The sequence below is a fragment of the Hydra viridissima genome, unplaced genomic scaffold (assembly GCF_058129835.1).
Source record: "Hydra viridissima isolate aposymbiotic clone 2 unplaced genomic scaffold, HvirCarnegie_v1 scaffold_4, whole genome shotgun sequence".
Lineage (NCBI taxonomy): Eukaryota > Metazoa > Cnidaria > Hydrozoa > Anthoathecata > Hydridae > Hydra > Hydra viridissima.
The window spans coordinates 13109267-13135416 of NW_028324303.1; the positions used below are offsets into that span (position 1 = coordinate 13109267).

The following is a 26150-nucleotide window of genomic DNA, read 5'->3' on the forward strand; positions in this document are numbered from 1 at the left end:
TTATTCAATGATTGATTAAAACAAGCAGGTGGAATTTTATCCCAATCTTTCTTATATGATTTGAATAATGCGGCTTTAATTGAATATCTACGCTTTCGAACTTGATTAGTTAGCGTTTTCCTTAAGTGTTCTGTTGGGTTCAAGTCCAGTGATTGAGATGGCCAACTTTAAAACCCTCACATTTGGAACAGAAAACTACTGTTTTAACAACTCGGATGTGTGTTTAAGGTCATTATCCTTCTAAAATCTCCAATTCTGCTGCATTGTTTCTTCAACATATGACAACAAGTTGTTTTCTAAAATGTTCTTGCAAATACTAGCGTCTAGTTTTCCCGTTGATCTCGACCAATGAACCGACTTCTAGTGCAGAGAAAATTGCCTAAACCATCACACTTCCTCCGTCGTGTTTTGCAGCTGGAATTTTGTACTGAAAGTCTTTTCTCGTACCAATAGGACGTTGCTCATGTTATTTCCCACCGCTTTCAAAAAGATTTAATTTAGATTCGCCTGAAAAACCTACTCTTTTGCAATCCAAATGTTGGTCAAGTTTAGGTGATCTTTGAAAAATTACCATCTTCTTCTTATCTTTACTAATTAACAGTTTTTTGATACCTATATGACCAAAAAGTGTCACAGATCATGAGATCTTCGTGTCACAGATTAACATTAACTTAACTTTCATTCTTATGTTTCGCGTTCATTTTTTGACAACTGCATTTGATTTGTGTTTAACGATACGATTTTTTAGATGTTTTTCTTGGTTTTCCACTACTACTTTAATTTGTGAGAAAATAAAATGCTCTCTGTTGGAACGGACAATGTACTGTCATGAAACACTTAACCTTTAGCCAATGTTTGATAATTTAAAAGAAATAAAATCTGCTTCAAAAAATGGGCGAGACTTTATAAATATCGATTGAATTGACAGAATGTGGTGAAACTTAGTTGAATATATCTCGTTCTAAAAACCTTGAAAACCCATAGCGATATTTGTTTATTAATCGAAGAGCTACTAAAGTAAAAGATTTTTATTTTAGTAGTTCTTCTATTAGAGTGATGATTGTGTAGCCTACAATTTTCTTTTAAAATGACGGCTGTGCAGGACGTCATGATGAAAATGGTGAGTGCTTTAAGCAAAAAATATATGAACTTCTCATTTTCAAATAATTGAATAAGGAAAAAACTGTAAATATGTGTTGTGGCATCTTTTTCAATGCTATTAAAAAAAGTTATAAATAGAGAGAAATAGCACATAATAAAAGTTTCTTTCATTATGTGCTATTTCTCTAATTTATTGTAAAAAAAGTAAAAAATACAAGTAATAAGTTCGTTTTACTTATTTGCTGTAACTTGTGTACACAAAAATTTTTATTGACTTTAAAAGTTGAGCATCAATTTTTTTACTGTTCATGACTTTTATCCAGAAGATCATAAAAAAAAAGCTGTTCATGTTCACGAAAAGTTTGCAGTGATAAAAGTTAGCAGAACACCTAAAAGCGAAGCGGCAGGATCAAAAGGATTAGAATTTAAAATAATTCCAAATTTAACCGGTAGATTGAGAGGAATTTTAATACTATTTTACTTTTAAACGATCAAAGCTCTTTATTTGAAATTTTAGATGATTATTACTTATTTACTGTTATTTAATTTTCAATGTTTCTTATTTTGCTAATACACCATTACCAGCAATTTTCCCTTGGTCCTTTTAATAATGTCTTATAAAAAAGTTTCATCAACTACACTTTCTGAGCCAAACATCCCCAAAAGTTTTCAATTGGTCTTGCTTGAAGAAGACTTGGTGGTTTTATGTCACGGCGGCATAATTGCATAATCTAATCAGCATAAAACTTTCGTAGCGTAATGTGCGCTTGCCAAATCAGGCTAAAGTAGATAGTTTCCATTGCGTTTTCATTTTTTTGGACTTTTGAGCTAATTGTTCATTGTATTTAGGTTTTTTTTCACGTGTTTTATAACAAACATCTGCTTGAGCTTGTTGATGACACATGGTAGTGTGACTTGATGAAAATTTTCGGGACACAAACATATTCTTCGTTACACATTTCAAAATACCCCAATTTTTATCTTTGCAAACCTTCAATTGAAAGCCATCTGCATCTATTAATTTTTGTTTTTTCTCAAAATTTCTCTTGAAAATTAAGACTTTGGGTTGAATTTTGTAGATAATAATTTCTAAGTAATTGATACATAATTTAAATAATTACAAGCAGTTCCACGTGATTTCAAAGCGTTGAACTTGAATTGCTTTCTAAAAAGTAAGCTGTAATTGCAGCCCTAATAAAATGAAATATATAAATACAACTTCAATACAATATTACCGAAGTAGATTAGTGTATAAATAGTGAACGATATTTTTGATTACTAATTTTTCCCTCTGGTTTCTTATAGGTCTGTGTCAAAAAAGTTTGTTATGTTAACACAATAATAAAAAAAATTTGAAATGTGACTGCAAAATATGTTGAAAATTGTTTTAAAAATGAAGAAACTGATGCTATGGACATATGATTTGAGTTTTTTGAGTATGATTTTGAGTCCGTGGTATGATTTGGGTTTTTCTTAAATGAAATGTCTCAAGACAGGTTAATCTCGACGTGATCATTATAAAAAATTTTTAATTTTGTTACAAAAAAGATTCAACTAGTTTCTTAAACGTTTTTCAAATTATCGTTAAAACTTTTATATTAACGTTAACGTTATTAACGTTATTAACTTTAACGTTTGAAATTGTTTGAAAGTAATTCGTAAACAATTTTGTTGTTGCGCAACAGTGAAAAGCAACTTATGATCAATAACACTGGGTTACAAAAAAAATTTTTTTCTCTGGTGCCTGAAACTTTATAACTGATTCTAATTATGTTTTTGAAGCAGATTCCAATGATACATTCGATTTATTGCTGTCAATGGTTCTATCGTTGTATTATATTAACAGACCATAGCTTACCAGTATATTTTTTCTACGTTGCATGCATTACTTGTCGAATTTTTTAAATTGTATTTTAGATGTTATAGTATATTAAAATTTAGAAGTTAAAAGTTTTGATATGGGATCATCACGAAAATGCAAAAATGACCCTAATGTATTCTGTTTCATCTGCAGTGAATATACGTTCTGCCAGAATCGAAAATCTGTTACAGAATTTGTTAAAAAAGCGTATTTGGCTAATTTTAGAGTTAAATTAGAGGACCAAGATAAACATTGGGCACCTCATACGGTGTGAAAGACGTGCACAGAACATCTGCGTCAGTGGACAAATGGGGAAAGAAAGTGTATGAAATTTGGTATCCCGATGGTGTGGAGAGAGCGACGAAACCACAGTGATGATTGCTACTTTTGTTCGGTTAATGTTCAGGGCATCAACAGAAGCAACCTTTGTAAATAAATATATCCTGATCTGGATTCGGCAAGACGACCCGTTCCACATTGTGACGAGATACCGGTGTCAACTTGTACGAATCTACCAGATATTTCATACAAGTTGGATGAATCTGAGATTGAAGCCTGTGAGAGAGACGGGAAAATTAATCACGTAAGCAAGCGCAGAAATTAATTTTCAAAATTAAATTACAAACTACGCATCTCACGTGATTAATTTTACCATCCCTTTCCCTTTCCCGTAACTAAACGGATGAGTGGAAACTGACCCTTACACCTCGGGCTTCGTACTGATTGTAAACTTGAGCTAAGGAATTAGCACTTTTATTCAATTAATGTTCTCCTTTCACTTCTCCAGGCGTTAGTACATTACCATAGACTTTTAAATTTGATATAGTCTTGTAACCTATTACTTTTGTAAATTTTTGTATCAGAAGCATTATCCAGAATCAAAATTGATTGGTTTACGTTTGTGCGCAATTTCTTGAAAACAGAGTCAAAACTTCAAATAAATATTTGAAAAGGGCAATTAAAAACATGCGAAAATAAATTAAAAACTATTTCAAAAGTACAATGATAAAAACTTTATGTATGGTTGCGTAATGTATATGTAATTTAAAAAAATTATTTATCCCCAAGCAGTATAGAAGATCGGTCACTTTGAGATAAACGAACGTTTTCATATACAGAGAGAGCAGCGTCGTCTTCCTCTTTATCTTCTAAAAAAAAACATCATGGCTAAAAAAAAAGCTACTTGACTCAAGGATGTAATTGATACCAAATAATTTCAATTGAACGTTAAATTTCTGCGCATTTTAGAATTTGAGAATCTTTGAAAAAATGTCAGAATGCTAAAATTAGGACAAAATCGAATCGAATAGAATTCAAAAAGCAATAATAGCAGAAAACATCAATATTTTATTTTAGCTATAATCTCAAAAGTAAAAAAAATATTTAAGTTATGAGTTGATTTTAATGAGGACACTAAAACATCAAAAGTCAAAATTGGCCTTTTTAAAAGAGAGGATTTTCAAAAAATTTCTTCTAAAAATGTTAAAAGTACTTAATCATAACACACCTTCATGTGGTGTTTCAACTTTGATTAAACTATCGGTGACAAGTTTTCCTTTAGTTTCTTCGAGAGTGAAACAAAAGATTGCTGGTATTACTGGAGCACAACCCATGATGAGAAAAGGCAAAGGAGCCCAAAACTTTCTAGTAAATTGTGATAACCAAGGTGAAGCAGCACCGCCTGTTACACCCAGCAAAAAAAACATGGCCATTGCCTGAGATCTAAGTAATAAAATAATTAATTCCTCGTGAAATCAAGCACAAATAAGAAAAAAAAAAAGGAAAAATAAATAATTTACAATTCAAAACGAAGTAGTAGAAATCAAAATCAATTTAAGCAGAAACCTAATTGCAGTTGGATAGAGTTCACCGGTCCAAATTTGCACTGTAAGCCAAGTAAGAAGACTGGAAAACTTTGCAATCATCGCAATTGTGATTCTAACAGGTAAAACTAAGACACGAAGATGAAGAGAAAAAAAAAAAAAAAAAAGAAAAAGAAAAAGTTCTAAGGTTTAAATAAGCAGTTAAAAATCCACATACTCTCTATTCCAACAATTTGCATTGCAGCATAAGAAACTAAACACAAACATGTTACTGAGTAACCAGCTATTGCACCTTTTTTACGACCTATCCTAAAAAAAAAATTATTTCCACATTAATTTACTATTTAATTAATGATAGTATGGTAATATGATTATCAACCTATACTGCTTGTAATATATTTTAAAAATCTTGGAATAAAAAAAGTCATGCACAGGCAAGGAGAATATATGTAAAGCAGAAAAAATTTTTTTTTCTGATGTAATTGAATAGAACTTAAAGTGAATAAAAGGGAAAAAATATATAATAATTCTAAATTTATCTAAGATTAATAAAATAAAGATGCCCAATAGTCTATAAGATAATTGTGGATCCGAAAACCAGTGAAAAAATTGGAAGACACATTACAGTTCATCAAGAGTTTTGTATAAACCACATACATACATACATACATACATACATACATACATACATACATACATACATACATACATACATACATACATACATACATACATACATACATACATAACTTTAAATAATGTTTTAATAATTAAGGTTAGAGTATGTGTAAATTAATATCAAGGTCAATTATGAATTTCAATAAATGCTCAAAAAACAAAAATGCTGATAAATTAGAATAAAGGTTTGTTCTAATAATTCATTTCAAAAGTGTGACTTGCTTAAGGTTAGCTCTACTGTTTTTATACTTTGGTTCACTAGTGCATATAGGGAGTACACAGCATAAAATATTTTGCTAAAACAGGAAGACCATACATTTCTAATACAAATGGTTGTTATTCTTGTTTTTGAGAACTTCCAGTAGCCTAACATACTTTCCCTTTATAACTAATTTCTTAATGAATGAAAAACAAAAAAAAACAGCTAAAATGTTTCATAAAGTAAATTTAACACTGGTAAACATTACAGAAAGTTAAGTTAAAATGTACAGTGGTCACACAATAAAAAATCAATAAAAACTCAAGTTTTTTTAAGTTTGTAACACAAAAAGACCCTAATATCTTACCTATTTATTACATAAATAGAAGCCAAGTTAGCTGGAAAGTCAACCGAACATATAAATAAAAAATCACGATACAAGTCCCCAGTAAAATTGCCAGCTGCTATAGTTATTGCATAGTAAATGAAGTCGTTTGTAAACCTAGAGATATTTACTTTCTTTTAGCAACTGGAAAAGTTAAAAAATATTTCTTTAATAACTGATTTTAAAAACTTGTAATAAAAACTCAGTTTTTATTACATGTTTTTAAAATCCTCAGTTTTTATTAAAAAAAAACCAGCATCGTACCACATGCTAGCAACAGCAATCGTAGTTCTAAGCATTTTCCAGCCTTTGAATAAGTCTTTATATGATCCTTTTGATATTTCATTATCATGAATTGGAGTTAGTTTTTTCCCCTCAGGATAAGTACTCTTATTAACTTTTGCTACTTTTCTTAACACAGCTTCAGCTTTTCCCATAAAATTTTTCGTCCGAAGCCATCGCACTGACTCAGGTATATAACTAAAACAATTAACTTAAAAAATCAGTAAAAGGGTTGATTCAAAATTACTTACTAATCATAGTTTGTTTAAAATACAACAGTTTCAAAGAAGAAAAGGAAGCTTATTTGTTGAACGTCATGGATAAATAAAGAGTAATAATAGGTAAGAAAATGAAAAAGAATTATAGCAGATTTTCTGTGATTAATCTTACTAAAAAGTATACATTTTATGTTGGAAGCACATTTGAAAACACTTTATGATGGAAACATTTCAACACAAAACTTGTCATTAGTTTAACATAAAAATATTAATTAATCAATTAATTAGAATTGATTAATTAGAAACATCACCAATTAAACTAATATCTTTTTACATAGCTGCTGAAGCTACAAACAAGCCACATAAGAAGTTCATAATAATATACTAATGCTAATTACAATATTGTCTTACCATCCTCCAAGAGCAAAAACAAGAAATGGAGCAGACAAGATCATGCTGAGTTTCTTCCAATCTTCTATTAACCAGGCAAACAATGTCATTATAAACAATCCTATAGTCCACATGTTCCAAATGATAAGACCAGCTAATGCACGTCGTTCTGCCAAGACTAATTCCACAGACAATACCATATTGCTAAGTAAAACCCCTCCAAAACATATCCCAACTAAAACTCGGAAAGTAATGAACAAAAAAATACTTGTAGAGAAACTGCCAACGAAAGCAAAGAGTATGAGTCCAACATATGAAGGAATTAAAATTTTCTTGCGTCCATATCTATAAGTAAAGATACATTTATTCATAAATTTTGGACAATTAAAGGATTTGAAAAAGATATTTTCCTCTCAAGCCTGGTTTACATAATTAACAAAAGGAATGATACATGCATATGTAAGCAATCTTCTTCTGAAATCATATTTTCACAGACCTTGCCCTTAAGGGCACTGGGTTTGGCTGGTAGAGTCTTGGCCTAACTTTGAACTTGTGGCATTGCATTTGAGTTTTAAGTCTTTAGCCTTGGCTGGTATGAAAGTTTACAACTTCAAATTTTGTATAATTATATTTATATTGTATTATACAAATTTGTATTATATTGTAGCATACAAATTTTGTATAATTATATTTATATTTATATTATTATGTTAATATATTTATATGGAAAATGAACATATCCATATCCTTGAGGTAGTTATGTTGAAGCACAGTTTTTTCCAAGTTGTAATAAAATATTTCTTGTTAGTTTTAAAGATTTTTACTTATTCTGATTTTTCCAAATTTAAAGTTTATTAAGTATTCCTTATTTAAAACTTTTAAGGTTAATTCATTTGTGTTTTGAAATTTTTATCAAATATCATTAAATTAGAAAAACCATATTTCACAGTTCATTTCAAATAAATAATTTTTAACATTTAAAATATAACAGATGCATAAAATGCATTTAGTTGAGATGTTAATGATATTAAAAATATAGACAAACTTGTCGCTAAAATAATTAATTTGTATTAATAATATACTACACACCATAAATAAAAAAGTTTTAAAAATTTTGATGCAGAGTATTCATCAGAAAAATAATTTTGAACTGAAACTGAAAAAATTTTATCCTTTTCATGTACTCTATGAAGCAAAGCGCAAGAGATATCCCCTGCAGACACATATTAAAACCATAATCAGTGAACTGAAATGGTGGGAAAATGAACTTTTTAGTACTAATCAGATTCAGTCTTAAGTTTTTAAGCAAATTTACACTATCACATATCAGATAAATTTTATGATTATTAGGAGTGATAAAGAAATTTTCCTCTGGTTTGTCTGACCCATATATGCTGAGCAATTTAGAATAGGAACATTTTTTGGGTGGTTATAAGCAATCAATGCTCGAATGCTAACACCTGCAGATTTTAATGTATGTAAATGTTCCTCTATTTCCTTTTCAAAGAAATCTTCAGTGACATGGATGGCTTTAATTACATAAAGTATTGATTTCTTGAGGGCCTAAAATCATAAAGACAATTACTCTTTTATAGAGATTACCCTATTTATCTTTTCCAGTTTATCTACCACTGTAATATTCACAAGATTGCTGCAGACACATTTCATCAAAAATGATAACACAACGATTTCTTATTTTGTTCTCATCTAACAATAACTTTAATGATTTTATTGAATCGAATCCACCTGATACTAACTTCTTTAATAGTGACTTTGATGGCAAAAGAAGTTGTTCCAAAAGATGCGAATAAGCCTCAGATGATGAATATCTTTGCATTAGTGAAAAATGTAAAGCTTTTAAAGAACATGGAGGATGACCTTTAGATTTGAAAGAGATTAGTTTTGAAAGTTCAAAAAGGTTCTGCATATAAGACACCAAATTATTTAAAATGAATAAAACTTGTGAGCTTTTGACAATTGTTGATAGTTCTAAACCAATGAGGAAGTGGAAGTGGAGAACTTTTATAATGTAGTTATACATGTAAATTGTTATTGATACTTATTAATCCAATTAAAGTAGCAGGTTTTACAAAAAATAAACAGTAATATAGAACAAAACTTTCATATCTTTGAAAACTAAATCCATTTGGAGAGATTCATGAAACATATCAAAGCTTTTTATTTTATCTACATTTTGAGATAAATAATTCTCATCTGGGATGATAGAGTCTCGCTTTAGATGGTGATTTACCAAAGTTATAAACTTTAGGCAGCATAGATGGAATACAAAGTAGATGGAATGCAAACTTCTTCAGGATAAACGGATGAACCAGGTTTTAACTCATGTTTTAAAGTAACTCATTTTCCATATTTTAAATACTTTGCTTCAAAACAATCCATACACACAACTGAATGTTTGCTTGGTTTCTAATCTTTTTTATTTATAAATCTAATCCATTTTTCTTCTAAATTAGTATCTTTGGGGAAACTAAAAACAGCTTTACTTACAAAAAGAGAACGAAACCCTTTTTTAAATTTATATTCAGTTAGATAATTAACCACTGCACACTTATTTACCATATTTCTTACAACTAAGCTGTCAACTTGATCAATATTGTTTTAATATAATTAATATATCTCCCTACAAAAATATAAATATTATCAATTAATTACTTTACATATATGTATACATGTATACACACACATACTTATGTATAACTGCTTTTTTATTAACCACTTTTCTTCACTCTAGTTCAATCTAACTACAGAGCATACTTTACAGAAACATAATCAGGGTGAGTATACCATAATGATCTTTTAAAATTGGGTAAAATAACATCAATTACCTCCTGAGCTGGATTTTTTAGTAACTGCACCTGATTAAGCAAGTTGATTGGTCTCTCCATCCAACTAAACTTTACTTTAACGGTAAACCAACTTGGGACATACACCCCTATTATGAATTCAACGATCTATCTCAACTCATTAAAATTATAATCTGTGAACTGATGCTGAGAAACCCAGATTCTGTAAAATCTTATGGCAGTTGTTAGTTATCTTCTATGACAAACAGGACAAATTTCTAGTGATTCTAGTCTTTTTGGAAGAACCCTAGTTTTAATAAATGTTACTACCTGGTATGCATAGCTTTGATCAGTACTCAGATCTTTATTAATACCAGGACTGAAATTAAGTGGAGGCTTTGCAAACCTTTGTAAAATCTGGATTAATTTCAAGGTCTGTTGCATTATTCATCATCTTACTAAGAGGTCCTGACCACAGGTTGCTACTTTAAGTAGCCCTAGTTCCCCAGTGTGTAGGTTACATGCAATCCATACAAGTTTCGTAATTAGTTTTTTTTTAATCCACTATATCACACTCCCCCTGTTCAGTATTTACATTAGTACTATCACAACCTACAGCTTCCCATGCACAGTGGGCCAGAATTCACTTTTACTGGACAAAATTCATAACTAATTTAATATTAGGGCTATATTGACTAAAATTAGGATGAGTAATAATATGATGTCTGCGCTTCTTATGAAGGTGTTATTTTTGTAATTCGTTGCTATGGATACCTAATTTTGGGTAGCAAAAACATAGGTTTTTTTTAAGATATTTTTACAAGTGCTATGTTCACCAAATTTTACATAAGTACCAATATGAGGTCACGCTTTTTAAAAAAGTAAATATATTTTTTATTTAGTTGCTATGGATACCTAATTTTACTTAGCAACAGCTAAATTTTATTAGTTGTATATGTTTTATTTGTGCTAAGTACACTATTTAGCACGTGTTTTATTATGAAATCCTCCCTTTGATCCTCGCTCGCAGAAAGCAAATCTTTTTTCAGTTTAATATGTGTTATTACACGTGTCATATTAACTAGTGTTATTACACGTGCTATTACTCGTTGCTAGATAAACTTGGTTTCCTGTAAAATAATTATATTCTAGCTTAGTTAATTAGTTTTTCTAATTAGCAGATTTTACAAGCTTCTACATTACTTTTCAAATTTGTATGGGTGTTATTGTACTCATGCATTCACAATCACCGAAAATCTTTGACAATGTATGCTACAAGTAGTACAAGCTTAGTAAGTGGTAGGTCTACATATTTAAAAATACAAAATAATTATGTACAACATAATTCAGGCGAAATTACAAAATAAAAGAATGGCTTTCTTTTAAGAGTTGCACAACACCATGTGGAAAATTTTCTTTTTTAGGGTGCTTAGGTGATCGTAAAGCACTGATTACTGGATCGGATGAGCACATAAAGCGCCATAAAAGGTCTTCGTTTGTCTTTAAACGCGAACACTTCCTTGAAAAAAATTCACGGAATTTTTTAAAGTCTTTATTTTGTGCAAGCTCTGTGGCATATAGTACCAGGGATAAAGTTTTATAAAAAGCTGTGCTGTTTCTAAGCAATAGTCTTTTAATTTATCGGCATCAATCATAAAACCAGATGACAAAGTACAAAGCACAACATATATCCTTTTAATTAAATGCACATCAACATTAATAATTGCTGCTGTTTGTTCAGCATTTCTGAAGAAGCGTCGGGCAGTATTGCCATTATTTGATGATCCAGAACCACCAGACCTGGGGATATCAATCACCAGCCCAACTTCATTTCTGAACCGAGATTGAATTAAATTCTTTTTAGCTTTAACTTTTTCTTTGTCTGCATCTGACCTTGATGCCCATTTCTTCACTTCAGCTTTGTAGCCGACTTTTAACAAACACTCCATGCTACGAATCCATGCATGAAGTGTTGACAAACCATACTTCAATCCGGTTGGAGTTAATGGCAAATTGCAAACAATATTAAGTTGGTTCATTTGAGTTGGTATTGAACTACAAACTGAGCAGCACTGACTTGAATTAGTAACTGTAGATAATGCAGTGGCTACTTTTCCATCTATCATAGTAACATCAACTTTGTGAAAAACAGTTAAGTTTTCATACTTAGGCACAGCAGTTGTAGTTAAGTTTCCAATAGCATTTTCAAGAAATTGATGCTCTGCATTCATTACATCAGTTGTCTCCTTTACAAACCTAAACCGCACAATTCGGCAGTACAATGTTGATGACGGATGTGGATTTCTCCAAACAATCTTCTCCACTTCACCAGAGAATCCTGTCAATTCAAGTGGTACAAAGCAGGTAAGAAACAAACTTGCTTCTTGGACAAAGCTTCTGTTTTCCAGCTCATCAGTAACTTGTGTATAAATGTTTTGCCCAGTTGACCCATCAAAACCTACCTTTGAGCGCAGAACTAGCCTATCAAAAACAAACGAATTGATAACATCATGTTGTACTTCCAACAGCCGCAGAACAGTATGATCTACCAATGCTTGGAAATTGATGCCTGCAGAGTAATCTGTTGCTGTCCATGATTCACGACTAGGCAAACACCTCTCTTTTGCTTCACGTACATCATTGTATGGTGGATATAAATTACTTTTTTTGCTTTTCGCATTGTTTCTTAAGCGCTGATACTGAGATTTGCTCATCTCATTATCTAACAAAAGAGCCAACGCTTCTTCAGATGTATTATCAGAATGATCTAGTTCAGCATCTTTGTTATTAGCCAACTTTATTGCTATCTGAGCATCTTTTCTTCTACCTTCTTTCCACAGGTGTGTGCCACTAGCAAACAACAGCTCACAAGAATTTGAAGCTGACAAAGTTGCAACTTTTCTTTTCTTTGTTTTTGAAGACGAATCTTCAAATGGTAATGTAAGTCTGCCGAGTTGTTTATTTTTACTCTCCTTCATTAATGTGGTATTAAAATCATTTTCAAGCCAAGCTGAATTCTTCCTAATAAACTTTGCATCGGTTCGTTTACTTCGAGTCCATCTTTTACCATATTCAGAAATAAATAAATGAAATTGACTCTCAAACTTTTTGCCTTGAAACTTCAAATCATGTTCTTTAATAAAGTTGTATACAAGTATACTGTCTTCTTTTTTATGTATTGACAGACTGTTGAGTCTGATAAACTGGTGAATTTCGTTTCTTGTGACACTCATTAAGCCTAAATAAAAACAGCAGTTCAACATCTAAAATGAGTAACCCCAACCAAACCAATTAAAATAGATTACTAAATCCATTTGGTTTGACAAGCGCTAAATTAACAAGAACTAAATTTGAATTACGATATATAAATATATATATATATATATATATATATATATATATATATATATATATATATATATATTATTGTTCAGTACTACGATTAGCATGAGTAAGATCGTATTATATGTTTTCCGCGTTTTTTAAAATTTTGTGCAAATAAAAATTTTTGAGCGCAATTACAGATTTTTTGTTAGGAAAGAGATGTTCAAATGTGAAAGAAAACCAAGGTGGCACCTAGTGGCAGCCATATTTATGAAATTATTAAAGGAAACATATAGAAGCTTCAAAATATCTAAGTATAAAAGCAAGATGTAGCAATAAAAAAAAATACTTTGTCAAATAAAAACAAAAGTCATACAATAAAATATAAAATAATAAGCTTGTTTAAAGTAGCTGCAAATTTGTTAATTACATACCAATTTGAGTCAAACAACTTTTAAAATCCAGATAATATATAGAGTTATAATATAATATTTTAAAAAGCGCAATATTTTATGTAAATGTTATTTATTTCCATCGATTTTTTAAACAACATTTTTCTCTTTATAATTTTTTTTTTCTAATTTACATTTGCGTCTACTTCAACCACATCATTTGTATATCCATTAAAATTTTAAGTGTATATAAACAGTTTTAAACTGTTTTATAATATCTATATAATTGATTAAAACCATTATGACATTAAAATTCTGACTTTGGTTTTTATACTTTTGTCCAGTCACTGGCCCACTGTGCCATGTCAAACACAAGCATCTTTTTTTAAGCTTTTTAACTAAATGATCTACAATTATCTCTGCCAACTTTTTAAAATCTGATTTCTTGGGAACAAAACGGAAAAGATAATTTTCAACAGGTTTCATGCAAACAATATATTCTTCTTTCACTAGATCTGAGAATTTCCTGCCTTTAACATTAAAAAAGACTTTAGATTCATCTTTTCTAATGTCAAAAAGAATACCACTTAAACCAAAAAGTTAGACAAAACCAAAAAGTTCATTTTCATGTTTTGAGCTCAATTTTTTTCTAATATTTTCTCCTAACTTTGTTATGATTAATGGTTAGAATAGTATTTCTTTCAGCAGTTTCTGATATCTTTCTCAAATCTATGCACGATGCCTTAAGCATGCTAAAGCTACATTTTTTATATTTATGGTATTTTACAAACAAAAATTTCTTCTTTAATTGTTTCAAAAATACTTTTATTTCATCATTGTGATTTTCAGAGACCTCATTTGAGTCACTTTGAAACAACAAAAAATCTTTCTCTTGATTTGGAATTTCCTTCTCTGTTTTTGATTTATTTTATATATTTGGGCTGCCTGTTTTCCTATTAAACATCTTTTAACAACTGTTTTTTAGTTTCAATAACAAAAAAAAAAAGAGAGAGAGAAAAAAAAAAAAAAAAATTGAAATCGACACACCTTAATAACAAAAGAAAAAGGATGGACCAGTGGAGTTTGACCTAAAAAGAAAGTTCCAACATAACAGCCTCCCATCCAAACATAACTTGCTGATGCTTGTAGCACTACTCTACAAGCCTGTAGATATATTACATTTTACTACAACAAGGGTTAAGAAACCTACAACCTGGTCAGAAACCTGTGGCTCATGGCTCAAAGTGGTTATTTTACTTAAACAACGAGTGCTAATTATTACTACAAATATTAAAATATATTCAATAAGTAATAGCTAGAGGTTTATTAATAATCATCAGATAAAGACAACAAGATTTCTTTGTTATATTTATTTGATGATTGTTAATCAATCTTTAGCTATTACTTATTGTAAATATATAGAATACTTTTTTTATAAATATTTTCAAAAACTCTTAAAAGAATGCAGCTTGTTAATCTCTGGCTTAAATTTCAAGTCTTAGAAAAACTAAAATATAAACTTTCAGTATTTGAAAGAAAAAAAATTAAAACTACTTTTTACATTTTACATACAAGCTACAATTTAATTCTCAGAAAATCTCAGTACTAAATAAAGAACCATAAATACTTAAATGGAAAGTTAAAGATTACATCAAGGTTCTTGGTGTAAATCTTTGAACACAAATTCCTCTTATACAAGTGTGCAAAGCTTGGACAAAGAAGGTAAAACTGTAATTTAAGTGACGATTCTTGCTTGTTTAGGCAGCTTTTTTTAGCACATTAAAAGGGTTAACCAAGGAGGCACGTTAAATCTGCTCTTGTTAACTTCTATCATATCACTTATTTTATCTGCTTTTTTGATTAAAACATCAGCACTTAAGAGCACCAGTTTTGTTTTTAAGTGTCAAGTTCTTGGCCTTGATCTTGATCTTAAATGAGACAAGCTTTGGCCTTGTCCCCAAGGTCATTAGCTTTGTGCTTAAAAAGTTCTTGGTTTTGGCAATCACCTCAGTTCTTAAATCCATGGCTTTGACTTTAAATGGTGCTGGCTTCGGTCTTAAGTTTAACCTTGGAAATAGGTTTTTACATATCTGTATAAAATTAAAAAAAAAAGCCTAGAGATATTTATATTATACCTGTCAGATAACCATCCAATCAAAATTGTACCAACAATTTCACCTAAGAAAAGTGCAGAGTTAGCCAAATAAGCATATGAGTCGCTCTTGCATACCAAATCGAACTAAAATAAAACACTAGAATATTGAATCCAAATGATTCACACATAAATTACTAAAGTATTACAACTTCAAAAAAAGAATTGCTTAAATGAGACAAATTTCATCCAACAAACACTGGATATTGACTGTTCTATAAGACATATATGTTACAAGAATGAAATATTCATTAATACTAAATATAGTACTTATTTAATTATTGCAGAAAAAATTGTTAGCAATCAGTCCTTTTTCTAGTTTTGGTACTTTTTAAACACAGTTTAACTTAATGTTAAATATATAAACCAAATAATTTGAGCTTCTAAATTAATTTAGAAATATATAAAACCAACTATAAAAATCTATTTTAGTAGACTTTATTTTTTACGCTCTATACAAATTACATTTGCCTATACTATGTATAAGTAAAAGTAACATGCATAGTTACTTATAAGTTACTTTTGCCTATTTTATATATATATATATATATATATATATATATATATATATATATATATATATATATATATATATATATATATATATATATATATATATATATATATATATATATAATTTCACTTCCTTTATCTTATTTAGAAAAATAATAAAAAATTCTCCCCGAGAAAGCACTGCTCTTTACAAATCAGCACCTTCCTCAATATCTTTTCGGCAAAGATCCCAGCAAAATAAAAACAATACAAAATTTTTACTTTTAACTTTTTATATATCATTTTTTTGGAATAAAATAATTGGTTTTGTTTACATTTCTGTGATTTTCTTTTCTATTCTGATCTTTAGTAAGAATAAAGATGTGCCTTTTTTTTTGAGACCATAAAATAGTTTTGAGGCTTCGGTAACAGAACTTACAGCACATTCAACTGATTGAGAATTGTTAGGAAGTTATGTAAGCTGCAAAACCTCTCCAGATTCTTTTGTCTTCATCAGATTAATAGATGAAAAAAAATTGTAGAAAAAGGTTCCACTTCAATTTGAGATATTTGTACTAGATCAGTCCAACTTTTACAACCAAAATCAATCTTCATAACTGTTTTGGGTTTAGTCTTAGGAATAAATTTTCTGCTTTCCTCATTTAACTTCCTAAATTTGAGTATTTGATCTATAGTTTTGTCTTGTCCTTTTTTTATCATCCATAATAATGAAATAGAAAATTTTCCTGTAAACAACAAAATGAATTACTAGCTAAGTTTCTATATATGAATTACTAGCTAAGTTTCAAAATGAATTATTAGCTAAGTTTCTTTCTTTTATATTTTCATCTTGTAGTTTAGTGAGCTCAATCGTTTTGAAAAGAGATTTTCCTGAATCTTTATAATAACCTGAACTTTTTAAAGTAAACCAAATTTGAGAATATACTTGAAATATATGCTTTGTTATCATAATCAACTCTGAAGATGGATTTTCCTCTCTAGCTTTTTTATACAATATACATGTCACAATGCAAGTGTCAACCATTTTGCTTGTTTTACAGGTCCAGATTTTGTCATTGCATATTTTTTGGAGACTGGGCCTGTACTTATATCGACAATATACTCATAGTTTTCTTTGATCATTACTTAGATCAGAAATAACAGTTTCATCTACAAAAGATTGAATTTCTGATTTTTATTGTAGAAAAACTTATTATAGGGAGTTCATGCATGGAATCTTCTGAAACAGATGAATAAATTACACTATTATATATCTTTGGATCATTTTTTTTCATCTAATAAAGTAATTTCTTGTCTAAATGGTAATTCATTTTGATAGAGTTGACATGTAACTTTCTATTTATAGCTTTTTCTAGCTGAGCATTTAAGCCATTGTCTGCACCAGTATTTGAACTTGTATTACCAAGAACCATTGCTGTTAAGCTCATTTAGAGCTTCTTTAGTTAAATTTGCTTTAGTAACTCCAGTTCCATTCATAATTTTATGTGTCAAATATTTTTTTGCCTTCTTTCCACTTTCTGCAGTAAACATAAGATGTTCTTCTTTTTCGATTCCTGGTATTATTATTAGTTCACTTTCCAAATTGTAATCAATTTTGTGAACAAGCATTTCTTTATCTATTTTATCATCAACTCCAATAACTTTTAATTGAAAAATCTCTTTCTTATGTTCAATTCCAAGTTGTACTCCCATTTGAAACATTTTTTTTTGTAATAATATTAGCTCTATCATTACCTGTTACTATGCCATAGTCAATGAGTAATCCTGTAGTTAAATGAGCAGCAGCATTTTTATTAATTTCATAATGTATGGCTGCTTTTGCAAAGTTAGGCAAGGGTTTGTAGTTTTATGAAATAGGCTTTTTCCCATAAAACTCTTGATCATGGCTATTTTCATCATTTTCACCATCATTATCAGAAAATCGATTATCACACTAAATAAAAAGAACCAAAATACGGATGGTAAACCACATTAAGTACCACTAGAGGGGGATTACTTAAGTATTAGTACAAAATACTATAAAATCCAAGAATAAGAAGACACTTCTTTTAAAATATTTAAAATTACTAAAAAGAAACACAAAAGCAAAAGTAAAAAAAAAATAGTATAAAAAAAAAAAAGAAATAATATTGAACATTCATACTTATATACTGACCTCTAAATTTGATTTGTCAAGACGTTCAACACAAGATTTTTTATTTAATCAATGTTCACTTTTACTTGGTTTCTCTGTATGTTTAATGTTTCTTTTTGATCAACTTTGCCAATCTGAAATGACCCTTTTGCCCCTTTTTTTTAGCTCTTTGGTCATTTAAGTACTTCCCTTTCATTCAACTTTTTTTAAAAAAAATTATCCATTTTTAGTAATCATCAAGTAAATTTTACTATAACCTTCAAATTGCTTAATATCCTTTTTTCTTCATCACAATGTTTTTCTTTTTTTTTTTTTTCTTTTTTCTTTTTTGCAGTTTTTAATATCACACCTAACCAATCTGCAGAAATTTTATATTTAAATTGTGGAATATTATCTACATATGAGAATAAACTATGCAAAATAATTGTCCAAAGTAAGTTAAGATGACAAATAATTTTTTAAAAATTCAAAAATTTAAAAATAAGTTTTTACAATACCTGTCATTACATTTAGCCACAGGCAGTTCACATTTGCATGCAGATAAATCAAACAATGAATCAAAATTCTTTTCCAAATAAACAATATTGGATTTGTTCCCTTTTGATTTTTTGTTTCTTGTGGATCAAGGGGAGTTTAGGGTTCACTTTTTTTCATAACTCAACAAGTTTGATGCTTATTTGTGAAACAATTTTTTTTGTCAGTTATTTTTTTGGCAACGGAGCGTCTATTGAGCTTGTAGCTGAACTGTATGTCTTATTTAAATATAGGAAGTTCATTAACAGGGAAGATCATCTGGTAGTCCTGCAAAAGTGTTTTTACTATCAGTTTTCATGCAAATACTTTTTAATAGAAAATATTTAAATCATTCTTTGTCTTTGAAATGTACACACATACAAATATAGTTTTAACTGATAGAAGTTCTCTTGCTTTAATGGATCATTACATTTAGTTTATAATTGTATTTTACAAAAGTTGAGTTCAAAAGTATTTTTACTCTTAATTCTCCAACACTTTTTACACTCACATTAAACTTTTTCCACAAATTTCATTGAAAATGATTAAAATTGCATTCAAAAATGGAAAAGCAAAAGGAGTATAGTAAAGTTCTTTTTAATTCAGTATTAAATGCAGTAAATAATAACAGAAATAAAAACAGTGACATGTTGTGAGGATGTTTTTCAACAAGTATTAGCCATATTGTTAATTTTATTATCTTTTGATAGTCATATATAGCAGATTCTAATTAGTTTTAGTACTTGTTTTATTAGATTTAAACAACTTTTCTGATTTTTTACTTATTTTATCATCTTTAGATGTTAAATCAATAGCATCACATGTTGATTGAGAGGAGCTTAATCATCAGGTCAGAGAAGAAAGTTATACTAACAAAAAGTATTTGTTTGCAGTTCTACACCAGAGACAAACAAACATCCCTTTACGCAAACTAATTAAGCTTGTCGATTTACTGCCTAAGACACACCATGTGATCACCTTAAAAGGCTGATATTAATCTAATTATTTCAAGATCTTTTATAACTATTTTTATTTTTTTACTTTTACTCTAACAGGATTGAAGGTAAAACACTTTTGACTAGAACAAAATCAAAAAATATTTACTTAAAATATCTTAATGCAAAGTCTAATAAAAATTTTATACTGTACTAGAATGTCAGTAACGTTCATTTAATATAAACTAAACAAATGATCTCCACCAACTGTCAATATTTTTAAGTAGTAAAAGTACTTTTGAATGCTACTGCATGAATTTAAATCACTCAAGAACAAAATCTTAGACTAAGAAATCATAGATCAAGCAAACTTAATTCACTTAAAAATTGAGTGACAGGAAATTACTTCAATCAATCAAGAACTTGGTTAATCTTCTGTAAAGAAGTATTAAACTACAAGAACTCTAATGCTGGCTATATATGTGTGCAACAATTTTAAAAAAATTGGCTTAATAGGCTTTTTCTCTTACAAATAAAACAAACCATGTAAACATAGGAGACTGAAGAGATTTGATCAATTGTAGACATTAACTTACTCATCAGATATTTTGAAATATAAAAGAACAACATGTGCTGCTTAATACTATAAAATGGCAACAGAAGTGGCGATAACTAATGATAAAAATTAGTTGTGTGATTACATGGATTTGTTTTAAGGATTTAAGTCAAGGCTTTTTTAATGTTGATGATTTATCTTCTATGTGAGTTTAAAATTATCTTACTGTTCATTAATTATTATTTTTAGTTAAGATTAAAACAGATAATTAAATTTCCAATTTCATCCTTCTCTTGAGAATGGGAAGAAATTGTAAACATAAAAATGGTATGTTTACAAAGGGGAAAAAGAATGAAAAAACTTATTTCAAAAAGAAAGAATGAAATTGGAAATGCAGAAAGTGAAAAAGGTATTGTAAACTAAGACACTGCTAAAAAAGCCAGAAATACTGGCTATTTGTAAATATTAAATACATGTCAAGATAAATAAAAAGAAATATTCAACAACATGAGCTTAGAAATTTTAAAAACTTGTAAACGTTATTAACATTTGTTAAACGTTATTTCATGTTTTTTTTCAGAATGGGAAACAGTTATGAGAATGAACTGAGTCTAAAGATTAAGTATTTTTAGCGCCATATAGAGCATCTATATCTTAATATGTGTTCTGGGTCTTGTAAATAATTATTTTTTAGTTGAGTTTTTAGTACTTTTAAGTTGTAGTTTTTACTTAACTATAGCATATGTAATAGTATCTTAGCAAAGTAAGTTTTTTTCATAAACCTGACATAATGTCCTAATCTTACACATGTAGACTTTAATATTAGCCAGCAAATTTTTCTTGGTTGTTCTAAAAAACGTGCATAACTATTTCCATAAATTATATGAAGATTCGTTAAACTTTTGTCAACTAAAACTTTCGAGATCTTTTTTTTTTCAACTTCTTAAAATCTGCTTATATAGTCACTTTTTTTTTTTGATCGTTTATATTTAGGTCAATACATACATGTTGTCATACTCGGTACCTGCAGGCAGGCCCATCAAGAGGATGAATGAAGTCCGAGTCAACTTGCTATGGTGGGCCTCTGGAGTCCAGGGTCATTCTGAGTTAATAACGGTTTAATTCGAAAATTAAAAGTTCGAGATCTATAGTTCGAAGTTAGTATACCGTAAAGTTAGTATACCGTAAGCTGTAACCGGCGATAACTGTAACTTAGGTTATATAAGTTACTTGCATACGTACGTAAGTTACTTATATAACATAAGAAGTCTTAGTTTTTGAGGTGTAAAAAAAGTGTTTCAAAGTAAACTGTATAATCAACACCCCATATGCGAAATTCAAAAAACATGATGCTTAAAAAGACTATCGGAGTTACTCTTTATTCTCACGATCAGTTTGACGCCATGAAAATTCATAGTATGTTAAAAATATTATGCTTTTTGGAATTTTTGAACATAAACAATAAAGTGTTTGCCGCGTATAATGTGATGCGTCATTCAAAATATGATGCGACATTTATAATATACATTTTAACTATAACCTGGAATTAAGAACTTATTTGGGTATTGAGCAAATAGTTAATTTGTAGCATAATATAATCTAGTTACCTGCGTCACAAGTGAATATGATTCTGGTTTTGAATACTCCCATGACGACCTATTCATTTTGCATCTTGCCTCGTCAGATGCTAAGTACAATTCTGTGCTATTGCATTCTTGGCTTATTCCTGTGCATTTCCACTGGGGAGAATCTGCAAGGAATACTATATTAAATGCTTGAAACGCTGGAGGCATGTAAAGTAAGCTGAATAGTATGAGAATGATAATTTGGAATTTTCCGATTTGACCGATTTGTTCCAAAACTTCATCAATGGTTACCCATGGGTTATCATCATTTTTTAAAGGTTCCGAAATTCCCATTTTCAGGCTGATATATTTTATCGTGCGAAATTAAAACATCTGCTCCGTTCAAAAAAGAATAAAAAATATTAAACACAATATTTGCTGACCCTTTAAACAAACTGTCAGCACGACTTTAGTAAAATAAATAAAACTAATTTAAGTTAAAAAGAAAATATTTTTTTAGTTCGTATCTTTCTTACAAGATTAAAAAAAGAAACTCAGTATATGAATCAAGCTCACTTCGTACCTTCATTTTTGTGTTTCCAGTACGATTATCTGCTAGAATGCAACAATCGAATTTCGAATATTTTATACACGTTTCTTGCGATCGTTGGAACTTGTTAACATTTGCTTATCAAGGTTTGGATTTTGAAAAAACAGGGAAATCTTAATATTAGATAAGTAATTTTCTCTCCAAAAAAATACTTCCGTAAAAGTTTTTCTTTTTCGCGTAAACTTTCTTTGTGCGAAGTAAGCAGTTGAGAGTAAATCAAGGTCTATTTATTTACATAAGATAAATATTGTTCTAAAATAAAAATGAGTACTTGTTACTTATTCTCCTATATGCTTTTAGATTTTCTAACATCTTTTTTCTTCGAAGGTGCAAAACATCAAAGTTTCTTCATTGAATAACAAATGAATAGAAACACGATAAATATTTCATTCCGTCTTCCAAACGACTAAACTTTTTTCAAGAGAAAAAAAAAAAATCAAAAAACAAAAAAAAAAAAAAAAGCAAAACAAAAAAAAAAAATAAAAACAAAAAAAAAAGGAAAAACTGCAGTATGAATTATTTGTTTCCTAAAATCTGTCATTTTAAGTCTAAAAGTAGTTGCTCTGATATTTTTCTTTGCTGGTTGAATTAAAAGCCATATGCTTCCCGAATGTATATTTCTTTTTCAAAGAACTAAACAGTGTTGTTAAAAGTACCAACATGCGTCTTATGAAGGGATTCAAGAAATTTTTTTAAATTTTAAAGTTGAGTTATTTTCAAATGCATCTGTTTCAAATTGAGATTTTTAAAACGGCTCTGTAGCGGTTTATATCATAGGCCACTGATCTCAAAATGTAACATTTATAATATAACATAATATATAATTTAATATAACATATGTATGTAAAAAGTTATATTTTGAGATCAGATCAAGATTTATCAAGACAGTAGAAAAAAGACCAGAAATACAAATTTGTGGCAAAAATATTTTTATGAAACTATTTGGTGTGTTTTGGAGACCCGGACTTACAAAATAGTAAACTGTCCGTAAAACAAGTTTTTATTGACAAAAATTCTAAGTAGGTTTTACTGGAAACAAGAACCCATTTTTGAAAAATATTTTTTGCTTCATTAAGGTGGTTCCAATGATATATTAAAAATAACTAGATGTCTAATTTCCGCGTATTTTTTTAAGCAAAAATCGGCCATTATGGGGGACAAATTTAACAAATCAAGAGCTTCGTATTTGTTTTGTTTTTATAAATAGCGTAAAGATTTTGTCCCCCATAATGGCCGATTTTTGCTTCATTTTTTCTATGCCGATTTACGGCAGTTAGATATCTAGTTATTCTTAATATATCATTGAGTGGTCCTATATCATTAAAAATAGAAAATTTCAAATTTTTTTTTTTACATAATTTTGTGCAAAATTTATACTAGTTTAAGATTTTTTAATAATTTTAAATAAATTCAGAGCACAAATTGGTATATTTTTAATCTTAAACAAAGTGCTGAAATTGTTTTCCATAGTTACGCCCCTAGCAACGGCATTTTTAAAATCAAAAACGTTTTTACCCACTGCTAAAATAAATGTTTGGAAATGTTACCACTGCATTTTTAAAGTATAGTTTGCCAACTTGATGTTATTGTGATGTTATTTTGATGCTTGTCAATTTTTTATTTATTTTCTTATTTTCGTTTTTCTGAGTTTTTGATTTTTGCCTATTTTTAGTCACCGGCTCCAGAATAAAATTTCCTAGGTTTTACAGTTTGACCTAAAATTACTCAAGTTATTTGTTTATGTTTGATCTACAACCTGATCTAAAATGAAATTTTTTTACTTTGTTTTTTTTGAAATTTTGGTCTAAGAACTAACATAACTATAGTCACTTTTTGATATAAATGGTCTTTTATCTATAAAATACAAACTACTAAAATTTTAGTTCAAATTGTTTTTCATAGTAATACAAAACTTTTTTAAAAATTTTATCCAATAAGTAAATATGGTTTAAAAGTTGTAAAGGAAACAGTAATTGGGGTATTTCGGGTTCCAACATGGTATATTAACCCCTAAATTTTTTTTTTTTATTTTTTTAGTTTTTTTTCTTTCTTTATACCTGGGCATCCTATTGTATGCAGTAAAAAGTGTTTTAAGGTCAAACGTCAGCGATTCAAGTTTGAAGGTATAGGACCACCTTAAAGTTTAAGGTCTAAAAAAAAGTTCGAAAAACTCATGATGGGGGATGTATAAACAAATGGAAAATTACCTGTAAGTTAAATTTTTTTTCAACACAGTTTGACAAAAATTTCACTTGAGCTAAAAAAAAAAAAAATGTGAACTGCAAATTGCAAAATATTAAAAATAAATTACTTGAACTCATTTCTGAAAGATATACTGAATATCGTGCAGAGGAGACATTCAAAATGCCACGCTCTATTTAATTAGTTTTTCCTGTGTAATTTAGAATTAGCCCAAAATTTAAATGTTATTGGTTTATTTTGTTTTTTTGTTTATTACTTAACACTTTCAAGCTTTCAGAAATATAAAATTATTTTTAAGGTGGCAACAGAGGGACAAGTGGCACCTGTTTAATTCACGAAAATCGTATTTTGTCATCTATACTGTTTTGATGTTTTCTTTGAGTGTAGTGATGTTTTTTGTTAATCATTGTAATTTACTTACATAAAATTTGTATCATAATATTCTTTTGAACAATTTTTAAACAGTTGTTTTATTATTTTGTTTTGTATTTTTCTATAGAAACCAATTTTTATTTTTTTAAAAATAGTTTTTAGTAAAAAAAAAATTGTTTAAAAGTTCTCCAAGTAACATAGTGGGAAAAAAAGGAAGACATTAGTTCTGAAAAAAAAGCAGTTATTCAATATATTTTGACCATTAAGCATTGCTCAATGAGTGAAATATTGAGAGGGCGGCGTTTTTATGCAAATGTTGTTTTTCTGTTTGTTTGTAGCTGAATGAACCTGTTAAAGTGAGAGAGGTATGGGTACGAGGTTTAGGTGTAGGAAGAATGTGGAGGTTGGGGTCGAGGTTGAGGGTTTGGGGATAGTTTGGTTAGGAAAGGGCAAAGTCTGGGAACTATTTGGTTAGGGCTGGGTAAACTTTGGGGATTGTTTTGTTTAGGCTGGGCAAGGTTTAATCGTTAAAGGGTTATGGTTTTATTTACTGTCCTTAATATATTCTATTATACAATATATTTCAATAAACGTTTTATTAGTGTGTAATGGTTAGCACTCTTTTTTTCATTACCTTTATAAAATACAAATAATACTCTCTTACTCTACTTGTTGTGCTTGATTCTATTTTTCTCAATTACTCCTTTTCTTTATTGTTCTTCTTTAAATGAATATCTCCTCTTCTTTTTCTTTTTTTGAAACGACCAAAACTTCCGTTTATTCTTCTTTAATCAACATTTCTTTTGCCTTCTGCTTAAATCTTTACTTCTTCTGTTTATCAAAAACTTCTCTGTTTTTCTTTGATTTTTTATAAAACTTATTGTTTATCCTAAAATTCAACCACAAAAATTCTCTCTCTAAAAAAATTCTTCTTAAACACTTTCTTAAGAAACCTCTTTTACTTCTTTTTAAAGCTCCGTCTTCCTCTCGTCTTCTGTCCGTCAAACATTTTCTGAGCTTTTTATATTTTTCGATTGCGATGCTTATTCATCATTTATTTGTATGGCCGGTAGATAAGTCTTCGTGTTTACGTCTTTTCCCAGTTGTTTTTAACTTTTCTTCTTTTCGCTTTATCATTTAT

The 26150-nt window shown here is 29.1% G+C and overlaps 1 protein-coding gene across 5 annotated transcripts; it reads right to left on the reverse strand.

Annotated features, from left to right (window-relative positions):
* Positions 1–3904: 3904 nt before the first annotated feature.
* Positions 3905–26045, reverse strand: LOC145183356 (organic cation transporter-like protein). 5 transcript variants are annotated; one of them, XR_016451527.1, is made up of 11 exons: positions 25674–26045; positions 22409–22846; positions 21868–22218; positions 15593–15696; positions 6959–7282; positions 6312–6527; positions 6030–6164; positions 5003–5094; positions 4808–4900; positions 4470–4684; positions 3905–4110 (listed from the first exon to the last, which is right to left on the reverse strand). XR_016451527.1 is itself a non-coding variant. In XM_090084167.1 (10 exons), exons 2-10 carry the CDS (start codon positions 22177–22179, stop codon positions 4016–4018), a joined length of 1599 nt encoding a protein of 532 aa, XP_089940293.1. In that variant the 5' UTR covers positions 22180–22218; positions 22409–22804; the 3' UTR covers positions 3905–4015. The 5 variants fall into 5 exon arrangements, 4 of the variants coding, with proteins under 4 accessions (XP_089940293.1, XP_089940296.1, XP_089940295.1 ...); XM_090084167.1 differs by lacking the exon at positions 25674–26045 and having other exon boundaries at positions 4808–4913; positions 22409–22804; XM_090084170.1 differs by lacking the exons at positions 21868–22218; positions 22409–22846; positions 25674–26045 and adding an exon at positions 21285–21433 and having other exon boundaries at positions 4808–4913.
* Between the last annotated feature and the right edge of the window lie 105 nt (positions 26046–26150).